The following is a 19,401-nucleotide window of genomic DNA, read 5'->3' as shown; positions in this document are numbered from 1 at the left end:
TAAATATCTCCACCACTCGTAACATGACACATGAATACATAAAACTAGAAACATGATCTAGGGAATCTCCAGCCCGACTTTCCCAATATGGAAACCCTCATAACCAAATACAACGAATAGAAGACGCACTCCAAATAGGAAATCAAGGAGTCCACACTTCAACCTCCCAACTAAGGGAAGGAATCCTAGTGCATCTATGAGAAATAGAAGCGTTCCTCATTCAGACTCTCTAGGAATAATCCCCGCTCGTAAAAGGAAACTACCAAATCGGGAAGAAGGCGTATCAGAGAAGGACTCTCCCTCCTGACTCAGGCTACCAGGCATCCAATATAAATAAAACCCCTTTTATAAGGCAAGGTATGATACAATCCCGACACACTCTAAACTCTTGTGATATTGCTCTGCTTTTCCATTCAGTTGCCAGGAGACTAATTTAGGCATCAGAGTGTCTTTGTTGGACATAGCTCCGGTCCTCTCAAGGTGTCTTGTTCTTTGTGCTCCACAGATACCTCACACAGCACATATCATATTTGCTAAAAGTCAGTTTTCTGCGCAGCAGCGGCCAACCACTAGAAGCCAACGGTCACATTGGTTCCAGGTCCTTCTAGGATGTCCATCTCGCAAACTACCAAAAAAAAAAAAAAAGAGAGAAAAAACAAGAAAAGCAATTGTAATAGAGTAATTTGTTATGGTTTTGAGTTTACAAAGGAGGAGAAGAATTTGAAATAATTGGGTAAAAAGATGGATGAAAGGGGCATCTCTTCACCCACCATTTAAAGTATATATGAACTTTGTTGGGTTGGGTTCATTTCTTCAGATAATTATTCTAGAAATAGGCATACTAAACTTATTTCTCATTGCACCAAATAAAAAAAAAAAAACTTATTTCTCATTCAATAATCTATTATGTGTAACAATTATCAAATAATTTTCATTAATAACAAATAAATCATTAAACAAAAATTTTTTTTGATGCAATACATGGTACCAAATAAACACGACAATTTATTCAAATCTAATAAATGGTTTGAACCCACGTGGTGGGTACTTTCTATGTTTCTCTTTCTTTTTTTTTTAAAACTATATTATCTAAACCCACGGGAAAAAATAACTCCACAGGCATCATAGTACAGATAAGAACAAAGAAACAAAGGTGGAACGGTGTTGCATTATGGGCTTGTTTTGACTTTGTGGATCTCTCATATTTTAAGAGAAGGGAATTTTTGTGCGGATGCCCTTGCTAAGGTTGGAGCTTTGAATCAGGGTGACGGATTCTGAGAGTTTATCCCACCTTGCGTGGCAACTCGAAACAAACAGGGGCGACAGGGAGGGTTCATTATCTGTTTCTACCCATGAAGTAAGGGTCCATGATTACACGTGTTATATTATGGCAAACATCGTGTTTTACTGTTCTCTTCATAGATTGCCACGTGCCTTTCTGTGCCTCAACTTTCTCTACCTTTAAAAAATTATCAGTTGTCGGCTAATGGCATAAAACTCAGATCTTCTTCTGTACTCCTCTGTTGCCTTTAAAAGCCAAAAAAACTCTTCTTCTTCTTCTCTGACTACGAACACAGCAGATATGGGTCAAGGCGAAGAAGTGAAGACCAGAGCCGAACCAAAAGTCGACATTCTGGTCTCTTTCTCTTTCTCTCTCCCTCTTGTCAAGTTTTAATGGTTTTTTTTTTCCTTTTGTTCCTGTTCTAAATGTTGAATTGCTCGTTTTTATGAAGGCTAATATGGGGATTGGGTGCAGGAAAGAGGGGAAATATTCTTCTTTTACAGGCCAAAGGTGGACAAAGAAGAAGCTCACAATGCCGATGTGTAAAAAGATTGTACGTCGTTCTTCGGCCGGAATCCGGCGAGAGGGCGGTGGAAGAGAAACAATCTCCAGATTCTGGTAAAGAAGGATCCAAGAAAGAAGCTGGTGAAGGTGCGTGTGGTTCGAGTCAGAAGAGCAGCGAAGGTGGCCATGGCAGCCAGGTAGTAGTAGTAGTAACTTCTTAGTTTCCACTGAAACCTAAATTTTCTGGAGTTTACAGGGTCTGTAATATTGAACTTATTTGGAAATTTGAAGGAAGTGAATATAGAGAAGGAACCTTTGTTGAGGTTCATAGTGATGGGTAGAAAAAGCCTTCCAGATCCGGGCAAGAAGAGCAGACCTTACTGGGGATTTGTGGAGATGGTGACTACGAGGATAGATGATGTGAAAACCGCTCTTAAAGGAGGTAACCCATCCTGCTTCTTCCTTCAACATTATTTGCTTTTCTTTTTCTCATTTGAAGACATGAATTATGTACAAATTAGTTGCCATGGACTAGGGTTTAAACATGCGATTCAAGTTTTGATCCCTTTTTAGTTTTGGTTCTTCAAAACTGAAATCCCACTAGATAATCTAATTTAGATTAAAGGAAAATCTTTGAAAACCACCAAAATAATTTAATTTAGATTAAAGGGAAAATCTTATTGTACCTAAAGGTGAAGTTGGTGAAAAAAGAAGTTATAATTCTTTTCCGGATGGCTCGTGCAACAAGGATTTTTATCCTCTCAGGTGCGGTGCCTGTGCACCACATGTAAGAATTCAATCGTAAAAACATGGGTAGTGTGGGGTAGACAACCACACTTGAGAGAATAAAAATCCCGTACAACGGTTTTCCCATGGAAATGGGGATGTTTCAAGACCTAGATGGTGGTTGAATCCTTCGTCAACTTTTTTATTTTATTTTTATTTTTTTTTAAGAGAAATATTCTCTATGTAGGAGTGTATGGTTCCTCTCTAGCGATCCCATCGCCCAGGGATTACCCAATTAGCATCCCAGGGCCCAAGATCCTGTTGGATGTCTCACTCGACACTCTCCGGACAATGGACTCCCCAAAGAGGAGCTGTATCCACCTTGGATCCCTCAACCCCAAACACATGGCCCCAACCTATGAAAGGCAGTAATGACCATCCTATTGATGCTGCTCGCCGTACTTACCTATTTGCCTTGTAGGGGTCATTTTTTTATTTGTTATTTTTTTCCTTTATAGTATAACACATTTTTCTTTTTTCAATGTGATAAAGTTCACATATGTCAAGTTTAAAAAAATGATATAATGATAAATATTTTTAATATTATTTTAAAATTTTTTATCTTAATTTAATTATTTTTAGAAATAACATATATTTTTTTTTTTGGGTAGAATAGTAGCTGAACTTCATTATTAGAGCCCAAAATATTAGCTGAACTTCCCAGTCAAAGTTAAACTATGCTATGCAACTGATGAATAATTTTTTTTCTTCACACTGTACACTGATCAGTTTATCTTAGATTTCATGATTTTATTGTTCCATCAAATGTATAAACATCTTTTTTTCTTCCCCACTGTAGAGGAATATGATACTGCAACAAAAGAGCACCGACATAAACCTCCAGCAAGAGCATTGGGTGAAGGAGTATATAGAATTATAAGGCATAATTCAGGCAAAAAGGTGCATACCCATTTAATCTACAAGCTTGAATTCCCACCTGAAGGTTCCAAAAATGAACCCTAAGAGTCAATGTGGAAAGGGAAGGTTCTTTTCTTATACAGATAAAGAACCCAGGTCAACATGGTAAATCCCAGTTCAGGGGACTTCAGAACAAACGCAAAGCTGTCTTCCCTGCACATCTTCAAGGCCAGTTTGGACACTTAAGGTACTGTCCAGCAGATCCGCCGGACTTTCTGAACTATGAAGGATGTGAATTCTTACTCATTTCGGCTTCTGATGATATTGAAGAGGAATTGGGGTTAGAACTCATGCCAAAAGGGGAACCAGAACCAGCTTGTTCAGATTTACTGAAGACATTTGGAGAAACTGCATCTGCTAGTCCCCTTCTAAAGGGTACCTGGGTTTGAGCCAAATCTTCACACTTATGAGAAAATGCCTATTTTGAAGTTTGAACAACATCTTTGAATGTTCATGAACTTGTTTTAATTTATGGTTTTGAACAAGTGAATGTTGTAGTATACACTCAAGTTTGTAGGTTTTCTTGTGTCAATGTATATAACTGGGGCTTATGGTCAGGATACTGTCTTATAGATGATATAAAAAAATCTGCAATTCTGTCACAATCCCACATTGAAGCCTTTTCCTTGTAAGGTTTAGTATGGTACAGCCTAAAAATGGCTTAATTTGTGTCTTATCACTACTACAATCAAGTTCAAGGGTTTCTCCATTACCTATACATGTTGGAGTACAACAAACTTAAGGATGGAAAAATAACAATGCCTAGTATGTTGGGATATGATCTAAAAGGGTTTCTATCTACCTACTTGTAGGGTTGGTAGTGGGGAAGGCTTGACAAAAAAATTTACATACCCATCTCATGGAATGTGCAACATAGGTGTTTACAAAAACATATAAAAGGGTTTTACGAAACATGGTAAACCAAATAGTTTTTCAGGTAGACTTGGGATGAATTCAATTGACAGACTCAAGGAAATTAAACAGTTATTTAGGAAGATTCATGTCCCAAAATCAGGGTAATCAAACAGTTATTTAGGATGATTCAGGTCACAAAATCAGGGTAACCAAATAGTTAATTTGGCACAATAATGATACATATATCTACAGATTTTTTTTTTTTGGATGAGAAAGAAAGTATTATATTATTAGGTAGGAAAATTTATGTTATGGTTAAGACAGGGTTTGGTACATATATTGTTGAGAGTTGACCGAACTATGTTCAAAACATTACTATAACAGAGTTTGTTGTTACAGTAGTTAAAGCTAACACTAGTGAAATTGGCAGTTTCATCAGCTAGATTAAAGTAAAGATTAATTAAGTTTCAAGGTAAGTGCATAGAGTCAGTAGGGTAGAGGAAGCAGTAGAGTTCTTTGTTGTGGCACCGCACTTCTTTGAGCTTAATGTTTTCCTTCATAGTATAAAAAAAAATCCACAAATGCCGGTTCTTCGATTAATATAGTTGAATTGACTCCTCAGTATGGGTAACCTCCAATATAGTGGAGATGTTCTTTCTGAATTAGGTTTCATAAACCTAGCTCTTACAACCTGAAGAGAAAGGGGAGAGAAGAATTGGAGGAGAGAAAATCGGTCATGATTTTAAAATCCATAAAATCGTGGACTATGAGTGTTGGATATGTATGTCCATCAAATCCGGTTCATCCCACTTCGACCTGGTTTACTTTGTATAAAACATTTCATACATTTTGGTTTAATATGATCATATATGATATAAACTTTTGAGCAATGTATGCCCATAAGTTACACTTTAAATTGGTAGTCATGACTAGGGTTTGGGTTGGACACCCTTATCATATGGTCGTCGCATTGGGTATGCCTAGACATGTTGATGTTGGGGTACGAATGCGAGTAGACACATGAGTGTGTATTGGCGAAGAATCTTATTTTGTTGATTGCCTCATGCATTACTGTCAGATGTAGGTTTGAGATAGACATGCATCACCGAGACCCAATACTTGAGAGAGCCTTGTCACTGCATAATGTCACGCCCCAATCCTTGTACCACAGGAATACGTGATTGGAGCATACACCTACGCTCCACTCCCACCAGGATCACTGAAGCAGTATTTAAGGCTAACTCATTCAACCCACAATAGATAAATTTATTTGTTATTTTTTTTCTTTATAGTATAACACATTTTTTGTTTTTCAATGTGATAAATTTCACATGTCAAGTTTTTTAAAATGATATAATGATAAATATTTTTAATATTATTTTAAAATTTTTTATCTTAATTTAATTATTTTTAGAAATAACTTGTTTTTTTTTTTTTTGGTAGAATAGTAGCTGAACTTCATTATTAAAGCCCAAAATATTAGCTGAACTTCTAAGTTTCGTGTTTCACCCAGTCAAAGTTAAACTACTGATGAATAATTTTTTTTCTTCACATTGTACACTGATAAATCAACGAGTCTATCTCAGATTTCATGATTTTATTGTTCCATCAAATGTATAAACATCTTTTTTCTTCCCCACTGTAGATGAATATGATACTGCAACAAAAGGACACCGACATAAACCGCCAGCAAGAGCATTGGGTGAAGGAGTGTATAGAATTATAAGGCATAATTCAGACAAAAAGGTGCATACCCATTTAATCTACAAGCTTGAATTCCCACCCGAAGGTTCCAAAAATGAACCCCAAGAGTCACTTAATGTGGAAAGGGAAGGTTCTTTTCTTATACAGATAAAGAACCCAGATCAATAAGGTAAATCCCAGTTCAGGGGACTTCAAAACAAACGCAGAGCTATCTTCCCTGCACATCTTCAAGGCCAGTTTGGACAGTTAAGGTACTGGTTGGCAGACCCGCCAGACTTTCTGAACTATAAAGGTTGTGAATTCTTACTCATATCCGCTTCTGATGACATTGAAGAGGAGTTAGGGTTAGAACTCATGCCAGAAGGGGAACCAGAACCAACTTGTTCAGATTTGCTGAAGACATTTGGAGAAACTGCAGCTACTAGTCCCCTTCTAAAGGGTACATGGGTTTGAGCCAAATCTTCTCACTTTTGAAGTTTGAACAACACTTTTGAATGTCTATGAACTTGTTTTACTTTATGGTTTTGAACAAGTGAATGTTGTAGTAAACACCCTAGTTTGTAGGTTTTCTTGTGTCATTGTATATAACTGGGCCTTATGGTAAGGATACTGTCTAATAGATGATATAAAAAAATCTGCAATTCTGTCACGATCCCACATTGAAGCTGTTTCTTTGTAAGGCTTGGTATGGTACAGCCCAAAATGGCAATCAAGTTCAAGGGTTTCTCCATTATCTATACATGTTGGAGTACAACAAACGTAAGGATGGAAAAATAACAATGCCTAGTATGTTGGGGTATGATCTAAAAGGGTTTCTATCTGCCTACTTGTGGGGTTGGTAGTCGGGAAGGCTTTACAAAAAAATTTACATACCCATGTCATGGAATGTGCAACATAGGTGTTTACAAAAACATATAAAAGGGTTTTACGAAACATGGTGAACCCAACAGTTTTTCAAGTAGACTTAGGATGAATTTAATTGATAGACTCAAGGAAACCAAACAGTTATTTAGGAAGATTCATGTCCCAGAATTAGGGTAATCAAACAGTTATTCAGGATGATTCAGGTCACAAAATCAGGGTAATCAAACAGTTAATTTGGCACAATAACGAATCCACTAATAGTCCGTCTATGGAAGCACCACTAAAATCGATACATGTACCTACATTTTTTTTTTTTTTGATGGAAAAGAAAGTATTATATTATTAGATAGGAAAATTTACATTATGGTTAAGACAAGGCTTGGTACATATATTGTTGAGGGTTGATCAAATTACGTTCAAAACATTACTATAACAGAGTTTGTTGTTACACCAGTTAAAGCAAATACTAGTGAAATTGAAAGTTCATCAGCTAGATTAACGTAAAGATTAATTAAGTTCCAAGGTAAGTGCATAGACTCAACAGGGCGGACGAGGGAGTAGAGTTCTTTGTTGTAGCACCACACTTCATTGAGCTTAATGTTTGCCTTCATAGTATAAAAAAATCCATAAATGCAGGTTCTTCGATTGATATAGTTGAACTGACTCCTCAGTATGGGTAACCTCCAATGTAGTGGAGATGTTCTTTCTGAATAAGGGTTTCATAAACCTAGCTCTTACAACCTGAAGAGAAAGGGGAGAGAAGAATTGGAGAAGAGAGAAAAACGGCCATGATTTTAAAATCCAAAAAATTGTGGACTATGAGTGTTGGATATGTGTGTCCATCAAACCTGGTTCATACCAGTTTGACCTGGTTTACTTTGTATTAAATATTTCATACATTTTGGTTTAATATGATCACATGCGATATAAACTTTTGCGCAATGTATGTCCATGAGTTACACTTTAAATTGGTGATTACGACTAGGGTTTGGGTTGGACACCCTTATCATATGGTCGTCGCATTGGGTATGCCTAGACATGTTAATATTGGGGTACGAATGCGAGTACAGACATGATTGTGTATTGGCGAAGAACCTTATTTTGTCGCTTCCCTTATGTATTACTGTCAGATGTAGGTTTAAAATAGACATGCGTCGCCGAGACCCAGTACTTGAGAGGGCCTTGTCACTGCATACTATCACGCCCCGATCCCTGTACCATTGAAATGCGTGATTGGAGCTTACACCTACTGTCTACTCTCCCACCAGGATCACTAAAGCAGTATTTAAGGCTAACTTTTTTTTTTGGGAAAATATTTAAGGCTTACTCATTCAACTTATAATAGATAAATCAAGAGAGAAGGTGAAATATATATAATAGCAATATCAGATCATAGAGCTACATTGTACTATTTATGGACCTAAGGTAGGGCTAATTAGGTTACATGGGTTTTCAATGTAATAAGTCACTTTTATGGACCTAAAGTAGGGCTGATTAGGTTGCATACAAGATTAACTTCTATACTTAGTTTATTTTCATGTTTTAGTGTTTTAAATTGAACCGGTCCTAAATTGATTTGAACCAGTAGTTCAATTTAAGTGACTTTTTTTTATCAAAGAAAGGCAGCAGAACAATTTAAGTGAGTTGAGTCACATTTCTTTTATTTGTTTTAATTATAGTTGGGTCCACACCTCTTCACGAATTTGAGCGAGGTTGTGATGTGTAATTAGAGTTGGCTAGGAGCTTTTAAACTCCTAAGCTGATTAGGACAACATGCCTTTTGGCCAATATAAATAATAGAAATTGTGGGGGTACAATTCATACTTACATATGATTGCTAAACTTCACCAAAACATGGAAATATAATAAAAGAGCAGTAAATCAACAATCATATGTTATGTAATAAAATTCATCAACATCCAAATTACCAACACCATCAAATTTCCATATCACCAGTAATTGCCATATGAACATTCACCATTACAAAAATGGTGAAACCTCTTCCCATCTCTCACAACAATCTCTCTATCCACCACCTTCGACATGAACTTGAATGCATTGTGGCAATCACCATAATCCTTAGATTTTTGAGAACTCTAACAGTACGTGGCTCCACGAGGATGCTTCAAAAGGCCATAGATAACTGCAAGCTTCTCACTATGAGTAGACAAGGCATACTCTTTCAGCTCACTCCGCATCATGCAACACAAATTTTGTGTCTGAAATATACCCCAACTTCCTCATCTCCAAAACTAGTTTTTCAAGATAGTTGTACACTTTTTGCACCTCTGGATGCACTGTGTCATCCACCAAAAACACATGAACTGTTAGAAAAGGAAAGATGTTGGGTCAATATTGGATATTGGACCCAATATTGGATTCCTCTAGCAATAGGGTTTTTCTTTGGTGGGAAAGATTGGATGGGTTAGTGATTAAGTCTCAATAGAAAACTCAATATTCCTTGCTCATATGTGCTACCAATTTGGGAGTGAGAGGGTAAATCACATATATTCATGAGATTGCCAAAATTTAAGTAGCACTCTCTCATCCTTGGAAAATCGGTGGAGCACTCCTCTCCCTAGAACCTTTCTCTCATCCTCTCCCTCTCTTGGTGTTTGATCTTGGAGAAAGCTTGGGTTTTGAGAATCCTTGTGTGTGGAGGAGTTGGCTTGATTGTGTAGGAACGCCAAGCTTTGTGTAGTGCGTGGAACGACTAAAAAAGGACTATCATCGGTTGGAGGTCTTGCATCTGTGAGACTCTGGGTAACGATCGATTCCCCTGCTGTTCTAGATAATTTAATAGCATTCTCCATTGATAGAATCGATCCTACCACGCTTTCGAGGATCTATGTTGATCGTCCTTTATTGGCATCAGAGCCTTGCCATCAAATGGGAATGTTTTATTTTTTTGTATCCATTATTACATGTGATGCTCTTAGTTTAGATTCATTAAAAAAATAAAATAAAATCTATTGTGGCTTATGGGAATCATGCATGAACTAAGGGGTGGGAATACAAGCCCTAAGGCCGAGGGTTTTCTGGATAGCAGCATGCACACCAACCCATGTTTCAAGTTTTTTTTTTTTTTTTTGAAAGAGGATGGTCCCCTTTTCTTTTTCTCATGGGCTGTCCTTGATGGGACAGCAAACATATTAAAAAAAATCAGTTTCAAGGGTTTTTTGAAAGGAGACCCATTGGGGAAGATGGGAGAAGGGGTTTTTCTCTTCATCCATCTTCACCATTTTACATAATGGCTTATTTTATTGGTTTTTTTATAAGCATGTATGTGGTATTGATTAAATCATGATGGGCATTAGATGCTCATGGCCATTGTGACATGCTTAGTCAAGGTAATGGTGTTTTTATGTGTTGTTGGCATTTTTCACATAAAATATGGAATCTATAACCTTTGAGCTATATAATGAGGACCATGGTTATGGGATTTAATAATTTACATGCATTAGATGAATGTGTGTGCTAGGCATGGCATGGATGTGATTTTAGATGCAATTATTATTTTTTTCATTCTTCTCCCCATCTCTCATGTAAAGGTTATGTAATTTCCCCTCAGGCAGTTCAAATTGGGGGACTGGTTTCCTGAGTTTTATTTACATTTAAAGGGTTGTAATAATTTTAAATTAGTTTAAATTATTTATTGTAACTGCTTGATGATCATGATAAGATTGGGATCGTGATTTTGATCGTGGATCAAAGATCTTGACGGTTCGTTAGTGAGAAGATTGGAGGAGGGACTTGCTCACTTGGAGTGTCCAATTTGTTTACAGTTTTGGATTTATTTTCTTGTAATGGTTAGTTGCATCTGCATTATCACATGATTATTGTTATGTGTAGGAGTGACATATGAGACTATGATTACTCCCATCCATCTTGTAATCATAGTGAGTTTACATTGGATGTGAACTCATGTTGATTAAAGATGTTATCCCATAACCATTGGTATTTAATTTTCCTTGGATGGATGTGTTTATGTGCTTATACATTGGATGTATGGTAGTGATTTTATGCGTTCTCGTAATCCCTCAATTTTAAAATAAGTGTGATATGGGAAACCCTGGTTGGTGGGATTTTCATGGCCTCCCTTAGTTGGTGAGTGTAGAAATTTCATCGATCTACTCTTGTAGATGCCAATAAGATAATACTTAGATAGGTTGATGAAATTGTCTACACCCATATCACATGTGATATATATAGAATGTGGTCAGTGGTATGTGTACTGCGATAGTAGGCATTAACTCACAAACACCATAATTCCCCCCAAAACTAAGGGTACACTTGACTTGAGTGTATGTCAGCCGATAGAAATGGACTTGACACTCAGGTGGCTAAATCACATTGGATGTCTAAGTGACGGATAGAATAATCCACTCAACCAACATGCAAATGATGAACTCCAATAGGCTAAGTCAGGAGCATAAGGGTTGATAAGTTCTAATTTATAGCCTATAAGCTAGAGAGAAGCTTAAGCTGTGATTGACCATTGATTGTTTTACCCCATTTTTCAATGGTTGTCGATCATGCTAATTGTTATTTTTGTACATAATGTAGATTTTATACTATGTCGACCCAAATCAACTATCCTATCCTCATAAAAGACCATATTTTGATCGATCCAAACTACGTTGACTGGAGGAGGAACATCAAGTTACTCCTGACTACAGAAGGTCTGATGTCAGTAATTGAGCAAGATGAACCTGAATTCCTGCAAAACAAGGACCCTGTTGCTAAAGCTGCCTATGAGTTGTTTCGTCAGAACAATTCTAAGGCCAAACTCCTCGTATTGAACTCTGTGGAAAAGACCATCGTTGATTCTGTCAAGGATTTGTATTTGACAAAGGATATGATGGAGGAGTTGAAGGAGATGTATGGGAAAGAAGAAAGACAACCCATCATCAACTAGTGACACTTCTCTATGGCACGAAGATGGCCCAAGGAACTCCAGTTATAGATAATGTGATGAAAATGCGAAACTTGTTCCAAGATTTGGAGAACCTTGGGACGTCTTTTAAGTTGAATTATAAGATGGATGTTATCTTCTACTCTTTGCCTCAGGATATCTATAGATCATTCATTGTTAATTATAACATGAATAAGCTCTCCGTTGAACTTCCTGAGTTAGGCAACATGTTGCAAGAGGTAGAGGCTGCATAAAAAAAAGAAAAAAAGAAAGTGGAGGCCTTGACCATAGAGGAGAAGCCTTCTTCTTCTAAATCTAAGAGTAAGAAGAAGAAGAAGAAGACTGACAAGGGGAAAACCCCTAAGGTTGAGTCAAAGGGAACTTGTTTCTATTGCAAGAAGGACGGGCATTGAAAAAAGGGATAATGAGCTTTCCTGGCTGCTCAAAAAAAGAAGCCGGAAGAAGGTATTTCTGAAACCTTAGTCCTTTATGAGTCTAATTTGTCAAAGGAACCTACTAATACATGGTTGGTGGACTCCGGGTCTACCGCCCATATTTGCATCATGTTGCAGGGGTTCAAGCTGACAAGAAGGCTGAGAAAGGATGAAGTTCGTCTGAGAACGGGTACTGGAGCTGAGGCTATTGGAGATTTTACTTTATATTTTAACAATAGAGTTACTTTGATTTTGAGAGGTTGTTTTATGTTCCCCTGTTTAGGAGGAACATTGTTTCTGTTAGTAAGCTAGTGATGGATGGTTATACTTTTCTATTTGGTGATAAGTTAACTATTCAATTTAAAAAGTCTTTTGTTACTCGCTTACTAAAGATAACATATTATATCTCTTAAAACTAGTGTTTGATGTGAATGAAATCTCCAATACATCTTGATGAATATCTTGATGAGGTCATATACATAGATTAGCCAGAGGGTTATGAATCCCCAGGGAAGGAAAAAAAGGTATGTAAGTTGTTGAGGTCCATTTATGGACTGAAACAGGCTTTCAGAAGTTGCAACATCCATTTTGATCAAACTATCAAGGAATTTGAGTTTGAGCAGAACATTGATGAACCATGTGTGTATAAGAAAATTTATGGGGGGTGCCGTTTGTTTCCTTGTCCTATATGTGGATGATATACTTCTCATTGGGAATGATGTAGAGTTACTTTCATCTGTAAATATGTGGTTATCCAAAACGTTCTCAATGAAAGATCTGGGTGAAGCCAGTTACATCCTAGGAATTAAGCTTGTGAGAGATCGCAAGAAGAAGAAGTTGGGATTGTCACAGTCCACGTACATTGATAAAGTGCTTAACAAGTTCAACATGCAGGATTCTAAGAGAGGTAATGTGCCTCTCAGATATGGAATCGATCTTTCCAAGTCACAATGCCCTCAAACTTCTGAGGATGTTGAGGCTTTAAAAAGAGTTCCCTATGCTTCAGCAGTAGGAAGTCTAATGTATGCCATGTTGTGTACCAGACTTGACATTTGTCACGCTGTGGGGATTTTGAGCCGATATCAATCCAATCCAGGACAAGAACATTGGACAGTTGCTAAGGGGATCCTCAAGTATCTAAGGAGGACCAAGGATTACTTCCTTGTTAATGGTTGTGATCAGTTGTCAATAGTTAAATATACCGATTCAGACTTCCAAACTGACAAGGATGATAGAAAGTCCACCTCTGGGATGGTCTTTATGATTGGTGGTGGTGCATTGATTTGGAGGAGTGCCAAACAAAAGTCAACAGTCGATTCCACAATAGAAGTTGAGTACTTGGCAGCTAGTGAAGCAGCCAAGGAAGGTGTCTGGCTCAAAAAATTCTTGACCGACTTAGGGGTGGTGCCTAAGCTAATGGAGCAACCCATACCATTGTTATGTGACAACAGAGGAGCTATAGCACAAGCAAAGGAACCAAGAGCTCATCAAAGGAATAAGCATGTGGAGCGGAAGTATCACTTGATTCATGAGATCATTCAGCTTGGTGACATAACCATAGCTAAGGTTGACACGGCAAATAATTTATCTGACCCTATGACTAAAGCTTTATCTCCTATTATTTTTTAGAAATATATTGGAAACATGGGGATAAAGTTTATGGGTAATTGGCACTGATGTACAAACTCTTTTTGAATTAATGAATTTAATTTTTTATTTGTATTATCAATTGTTGAGCTCAGTTGTTGTCCATAGGTATTCATACCTAAAACTATTCACTAGGGACAGGACTGGATATCCTGTCCGGCATGGTGGTCACACTGTGTGTGCTTAGGAAGGTTATTTTTCCAAGATACAAGTGTGAGCGTACATACGGTGTGTGAATTGGACTGGATTACTTGAGAATTTCACATGTAGTGTACTGTCAATTTATAAAGAAAATGAGATTCTCTTAAGTAATTCTCGATTGGTCCCTTAACCTAAGGGGTCCTTATCGTTGCATTCAGATGTTGTGTGTTTTGGTGCACCAACGGTTGATGTCTCTCTAACTATATATTGGTGCACTGGATTCACAATGTCTGACTGTATTCGAAAGGGATGCCCAACATAGAATCTACAACCTATACATTGGGAATATGTTGAGGAAAGTATTCTATACATGATTGGACACAAATCTGGATCTTGTAGCATTTTCAAAATGTTGAAATGTTTTTAGATATATATTTACAAACCATTATCTATTTTCTTGAACATTTTGTTTGAAATATTTTTCCTCGGTCCAATCAAGGTAATTGAATCTCTCGATTGGCGTATCAGTTCATTGAGGATTGACAGTCTCGAACACATACCTTATTTTGAACCATGCAACATTATTTTGTGGGGTACTACTGGGTGTCTTAACTACTTACCTTGGGCATTGATTATTACACTCTGCTTGGTATCTTTGGTGATTGGACATTTTAGAAGCTGAGTAGAATCCCATTGCGATCCTACCCCTTTCCTTTCGGTTACATTCATTTACGCAGCACGGTTGATCATGATTTCCTTTTCGTGATCCTCTTGTAAGATTGGATCTTACAGTAGGATGGACGAGATTGTTAGAAAAGGAAAGATGTTGGGTCAATATTGGATATTGGACCCAATATTGGATTCCTCTAGCAATAGGGATCTTTCCTTGGTGGGAAAGATTGGATGGGTTGATGATTGAGTCCCAATAGGAAACTCAATATTCCTTGCCCATGTGTGTTACTAATTTGGGAGTGAGAGGGCAAATCACATATATTCATGAGATTGCCAAAATTCAAGTAGCACTCTCCCATCCTTGGAAAATTGGTGGAGCACTCCCCTCCCTAGAACCGTTCTCTCTTCCTCTCCCTCTCCCTCTCTTGGTGTTTGATCTTGGAGAAAGCTTGGGTTTTGAGAACCCTTGTGTGTGGAGGAGTTGACTTGATCGTGTAGGAATGCCAAGCTTTGCGTAGTGCGTGGAATGACTAAGAAAGGGCTATCATCGGTTGGAGGTCTTCCATCTGTGAGACTCTAGGTAATGATCGATTCCCTTATTGTTCTAGATAATTTAATAGCATTCTCCATTGATAGAATCGATCCTACCATGCTTCCATGGATCTATGTTGATCGCCTTCATGAACCTGGTTTGCAACCTCAACCCAGCCACAACCAGGCTCCTTCTTGACTCCTCAATCTCTCATCACTTTCCTCACTTTAGCCACATCATCCCACCAACCCATGGCAGCATACATATTAGACAGTAAGACGTATATTCCATCATGCTTTGGCATTAGCTCAAAGAGCCATTTTACAGTTTGTATCCCAAGGTCCATATTCCCATGAACACGACAACCAGCAAGAAGTGCCTCCTAGATGGGTGGGCCTGGTTCAAATGGCATTTTTCAATCACATTTTTTGCCTTTGAGAATTTCCCAGCTCGACATAACAAATCAATCAGACGAGCAAAATGATCTTCTCCTGGGATGATAGCATACATGCTCTCCACAGACTCAAAATACTGGCAACCTTCTTTAACTAGACCAACATGCCTACAAGCAGAGAGAACAGTGAGGAAAGTGATCAGGTCAGGTAGTATGACTTACTCCAACATTCGTTTGAAGAGCTCAAGTGCCATTGCACCGTGTCCATGCTGCCCAAGAGCTGCAATCATGGCATTCCAACAGACAAAGTCCAGATAAGGCATTGTAAGGAACACTTGATGGGCTGCCTCAACAACTCCACACCTTGTCTACATTGTTATCATTGCATTCCCAGATGATATGCTTGAATCAAATCCAAAATGAACAAGTAGAGCATGAAGCTGGCGGCCATACTCCAGTGTTCCAAGTCCTGCACTAGCAGTGAATGCGCCTGCAAATGCACAATCACAAGGTTGAAGTCCTTCTATCCTCATCTGGTTGAACAGCTAAAACCCTTCCTCACCATGCCCGTTCTATGCAAATCCTGATGTCATGACCGTCCATGTCAAAAGGTTCCTCTCTTGCATCATCTCAAACAAACTTCTAGCTTTGTCAATACTCCTGATAACATTGCATTCTATGAGACAAGATCCCTCTCCAACATATTATCAAAAATCCACCGTTCCTCGACTACTTTACCACTTTTCCTATACAATGTGACCAATGCATTATTCACAGGAATTGAAAAATTAGGTGTAGGTTTCACTTCTGTGCACAACATTTATGCATGAACCTCCTTGCCATAGCAAAACAATGCTGGAGTTGCACAAGCACTGAGTACACTTGTGTAGGTAAACTCGTCAAGTTGAATTCCCAAAGAATGCATCCTCTTAAACAAACCCAGTGCATTAGAAATGAACCCATGGTGCACATAACCTGAAATCATGGCATTCCACACTACATCCAACTTACCTGTCATGCATTCAAATAGAAGACGAGTAGAATCAAGCTCACCATTTCTAACATATCTAGTGATCATTGTTGTCAAAGATAAGTCATCTCTTTCAGGCATTTCATCAAATAGCTTCCTAGTAGAGGCCATTGATGAAGAAGAGAATGGAAACACACTTTGTATAAAGAGATACAAGTCCATTCAATACTAAAACAACAGAATGTGTTCCTAACTTCACCACATCGTGATGTAACTGCTGGCACTGCTTCTCATCATTGACAATGAGGGCTAGTCCACTGAGAACACTAGTGAATGTGTAATCATCAGGTGGCAAACTCTCTCGCCTTATGTCGTAGAATAGCTTAACAGTAGCATAACCGTCACCATTATGAGAGTATCCTGTGATCATGGCATTACAAAAAATAGTGTCACAAATGCTAAGTGGCGTCCCATCAAATATTTCACATACAAGCTTTGTGGAACCTGCAGCAACATAAGCAGCGATCAGGGTTATCCTCCCAACAATGTCTGGTTTGTGAATTGCGTCGAATAGGTGGCCAGTGTAAATAAGGTCCCTCGATTTGTAATATACATCGATCATACAGTTTAGGATGTGACCACGAGCTCTGAACCCAGAGGTGAGCATGTGGGCATGGACGGTCCTGGTAAGGGAGTAAGAGATGGGACCTTGAGGGCAGTAGAGTTGCAACTGAGCCACGTAACTGTTGGCCAATGCCCAGACATCGGTTTGGCAGAGGAGTTCGGTGAGAGCTGAGGACGTGACGACTGCATTCTTCATGTTTGAGATTACTTGAAACCATGAAGTCCTAGAGGACTCTGGAATAGTTGGTCAGTTTACTATGCTAGTAAGTCTTAAACAAAATGGGGTCGACGAAAGGCGTAATCGCACCCTTATGGACATGGTAAGGAGTATGGTCAGTAGGACAAATTTACCTAAGTTCTTATGAGGAGAGGCTTTGAAAACTGTTGTGTATATCCTTAACCGTGTACCTACTAAAGCCATTCCTCTTACCCCTTTTGAGTTGTGGACTGACCGTAAATCTAGTTTAGACCATCTTAGAGTTTGGGGATGCCCTGCAGAAGTGAAGTTATATAATCCGACTTTAAACAAGTTGAATCCCAAGACTACTCGTTGCTACTTTGTCAGCTACCCAAATCATTCGAAGGGATATAAATTTTATAATCCCTGCGGAGGCACCAGGATTGTGGAGTCACTGACAGCAAAGTTTCTAAAATTTAATGTGGTCGAAAAGAATGATTGTTCTCAAACTGTTCAAGATTGTGACATGGTTGGTACATCAGTACCTATTCTTCTACTTATTCAGATGGATGTGGGGCATACTACGCCATTAGTTACACCTGTTGGAGTTCAAGAGCTTGATATTGATACGGTCTCTGACATTCTTGTAGCACCTGATGAGATTCCTCTTAATCAGGATGCGGTTGAGGATCCTATCATTTATGCAGTTCCAGTTGAGATTCCTCAGATTCAGGGTGAGGCATTGGTGGCACCATTATGGAGATCCACCAGGGAAAGAAAGTCAGCTATATCATCTATCTATGAGGTCTATCTAAGAGAACATGATTATGACATTGGTTGTGTGGTTAATCCAGTTACTTATTCGGGCGATGTTTCTAGTGCTCAGTTAGATTTGTAGTTAGATGCAATGAGAAATGAGATGCAATCGATGAAACATAATGATGTTTGGGAGCTTGTTGATTTACCTAAAGGTTGTAAGCCCATTGGTTGCAAATGGGTGTACAAAACTAAAAGGAATTCCAAAGGAAAAGTTGAGAGGTTTAAAGCCAGACTAGTAGCCAAGGGATTCACTTAGAGAGAGGGAGTAGACTATAATGGGACCTTCTCTCCAGTCTCTTCAAAGGATTCTTTCAGGGTGATCATGGCATTGGTAGCTCATTTTGATATGGAGCTGCATCAGATGGATGTTAAAACCGCCTTTCTCAATGAAAATCTTGATGAGGAGGTCTATATGGTTTAGCCTAAGGGTTTTGCAATGGATGGTTCAGATCATCTTATGTGTAGACTCAGGAAATCTATCTACGATCTCAAACAAGCTTCTAGGCAGTGGTATCTGAAGTTCGACAGCTTTTTTTTACTTCATTCGATTTTGTGAAAAACAAAGTGGATCAGTGTATATATCACAAGGTCAGTGGGAGTAAATTCTGTTTTCTCATCCTTTATGTGGATGACATCCTGCTTACTAGCAGTGACCTATAAATATTGCATAACATAAAGCAATTATTATCTAGGGAATTTGACGTGAAGGACCTTGATGAGGCTTCCTTTGTCCTTGGCATTGAGTTCCATAGGGATCGTTCTCACCATATATTAAGTCTTTCTCAGAGGGATTCTATTGATCATATTCTAGAGAGGTTCAGTATGCTACAAACCTAAGAATGTTCCTATTCTCAAGGGTGACAAGTTGAGTTCGACACAGTGCCCGAAAAATGAAGCTAAGAAGGATGAAATGAAGAAGGTGCCTTATGCTAGCGCACTTGGTAGTATCATGTATGCTCAGGTCTGTACCAGACCGGATATTGCCTTTGTGACGAGACTTCTTGGCAGGTATCAGTTAGATCCTGGTTTTAGCCACTGGGTTGCTGCCAAGAAAGTATTGAGGTACTTAAAGGGCACAAGAGATTATATGCTAACATACATACACATTCCTAAACTCAAGCTAGTAGGTTATATAGATTTCAACTTTACTGGCTGTGAGGAT

General features: G+C 38.4%; 1 protein-coding gene and 1 pseudogene across 1 annotated transcript; one reads left to right on the top strand and one right to left on the bottom strand.

Moving 5' to 3' along the window:
• The first annotated feature begins 1,557 nt into the window (after nucleotides 1-1,557).
• Nucleotides 1,558-6,529, top strand: LOC122662174. The gene is given in 6 exon segments (XM_043857742.1): nucleotides 1,558-1,636; nucleotides 1,757-1,820; nucleotides 1,823-1,983; nucleotides 2,078-2,228; nucleotides 3,372-3,515; nucleotides 6,135-6,529. Coding segments are annotated over 6 exon segments (657 nt in total). The 5' UTR covers nucleotides 1,558-1,582; the 3' UTR covers nucleotides 6,218-6,529.
• Nucleotides 6,530-8,804: 2,275 nt separating this feature from the next.
• LOC122662204 lies at nucleotides 8,805-17,472 on the bottom strand (annotated as a pseudogene).
• Nucleotides 17,473-19,401: the final 1,929 nt, after the last annotated feature.

The sequence above is a fragment of the Telopea speciosissima genome, chromosome 5 (genome assembly GCF_018873765.1).
Source record: "Telopea speciosissima isolate NSW1024214 ecotype Mountain lineage chromosome 5, Tspe_v1, whole genome shotgun sequence".
Lineage (NCBI taxonomy): Eukaryota > Viridiplantae > Streptophyta > Magnoliopsida > Proteales > Proteaceae > Telopea > Telopea speciosissima.
Note: the sequence above shows the minus strand (reverse complement) of the source record. Positions and strands in the feature narration are given on the sequence as shown.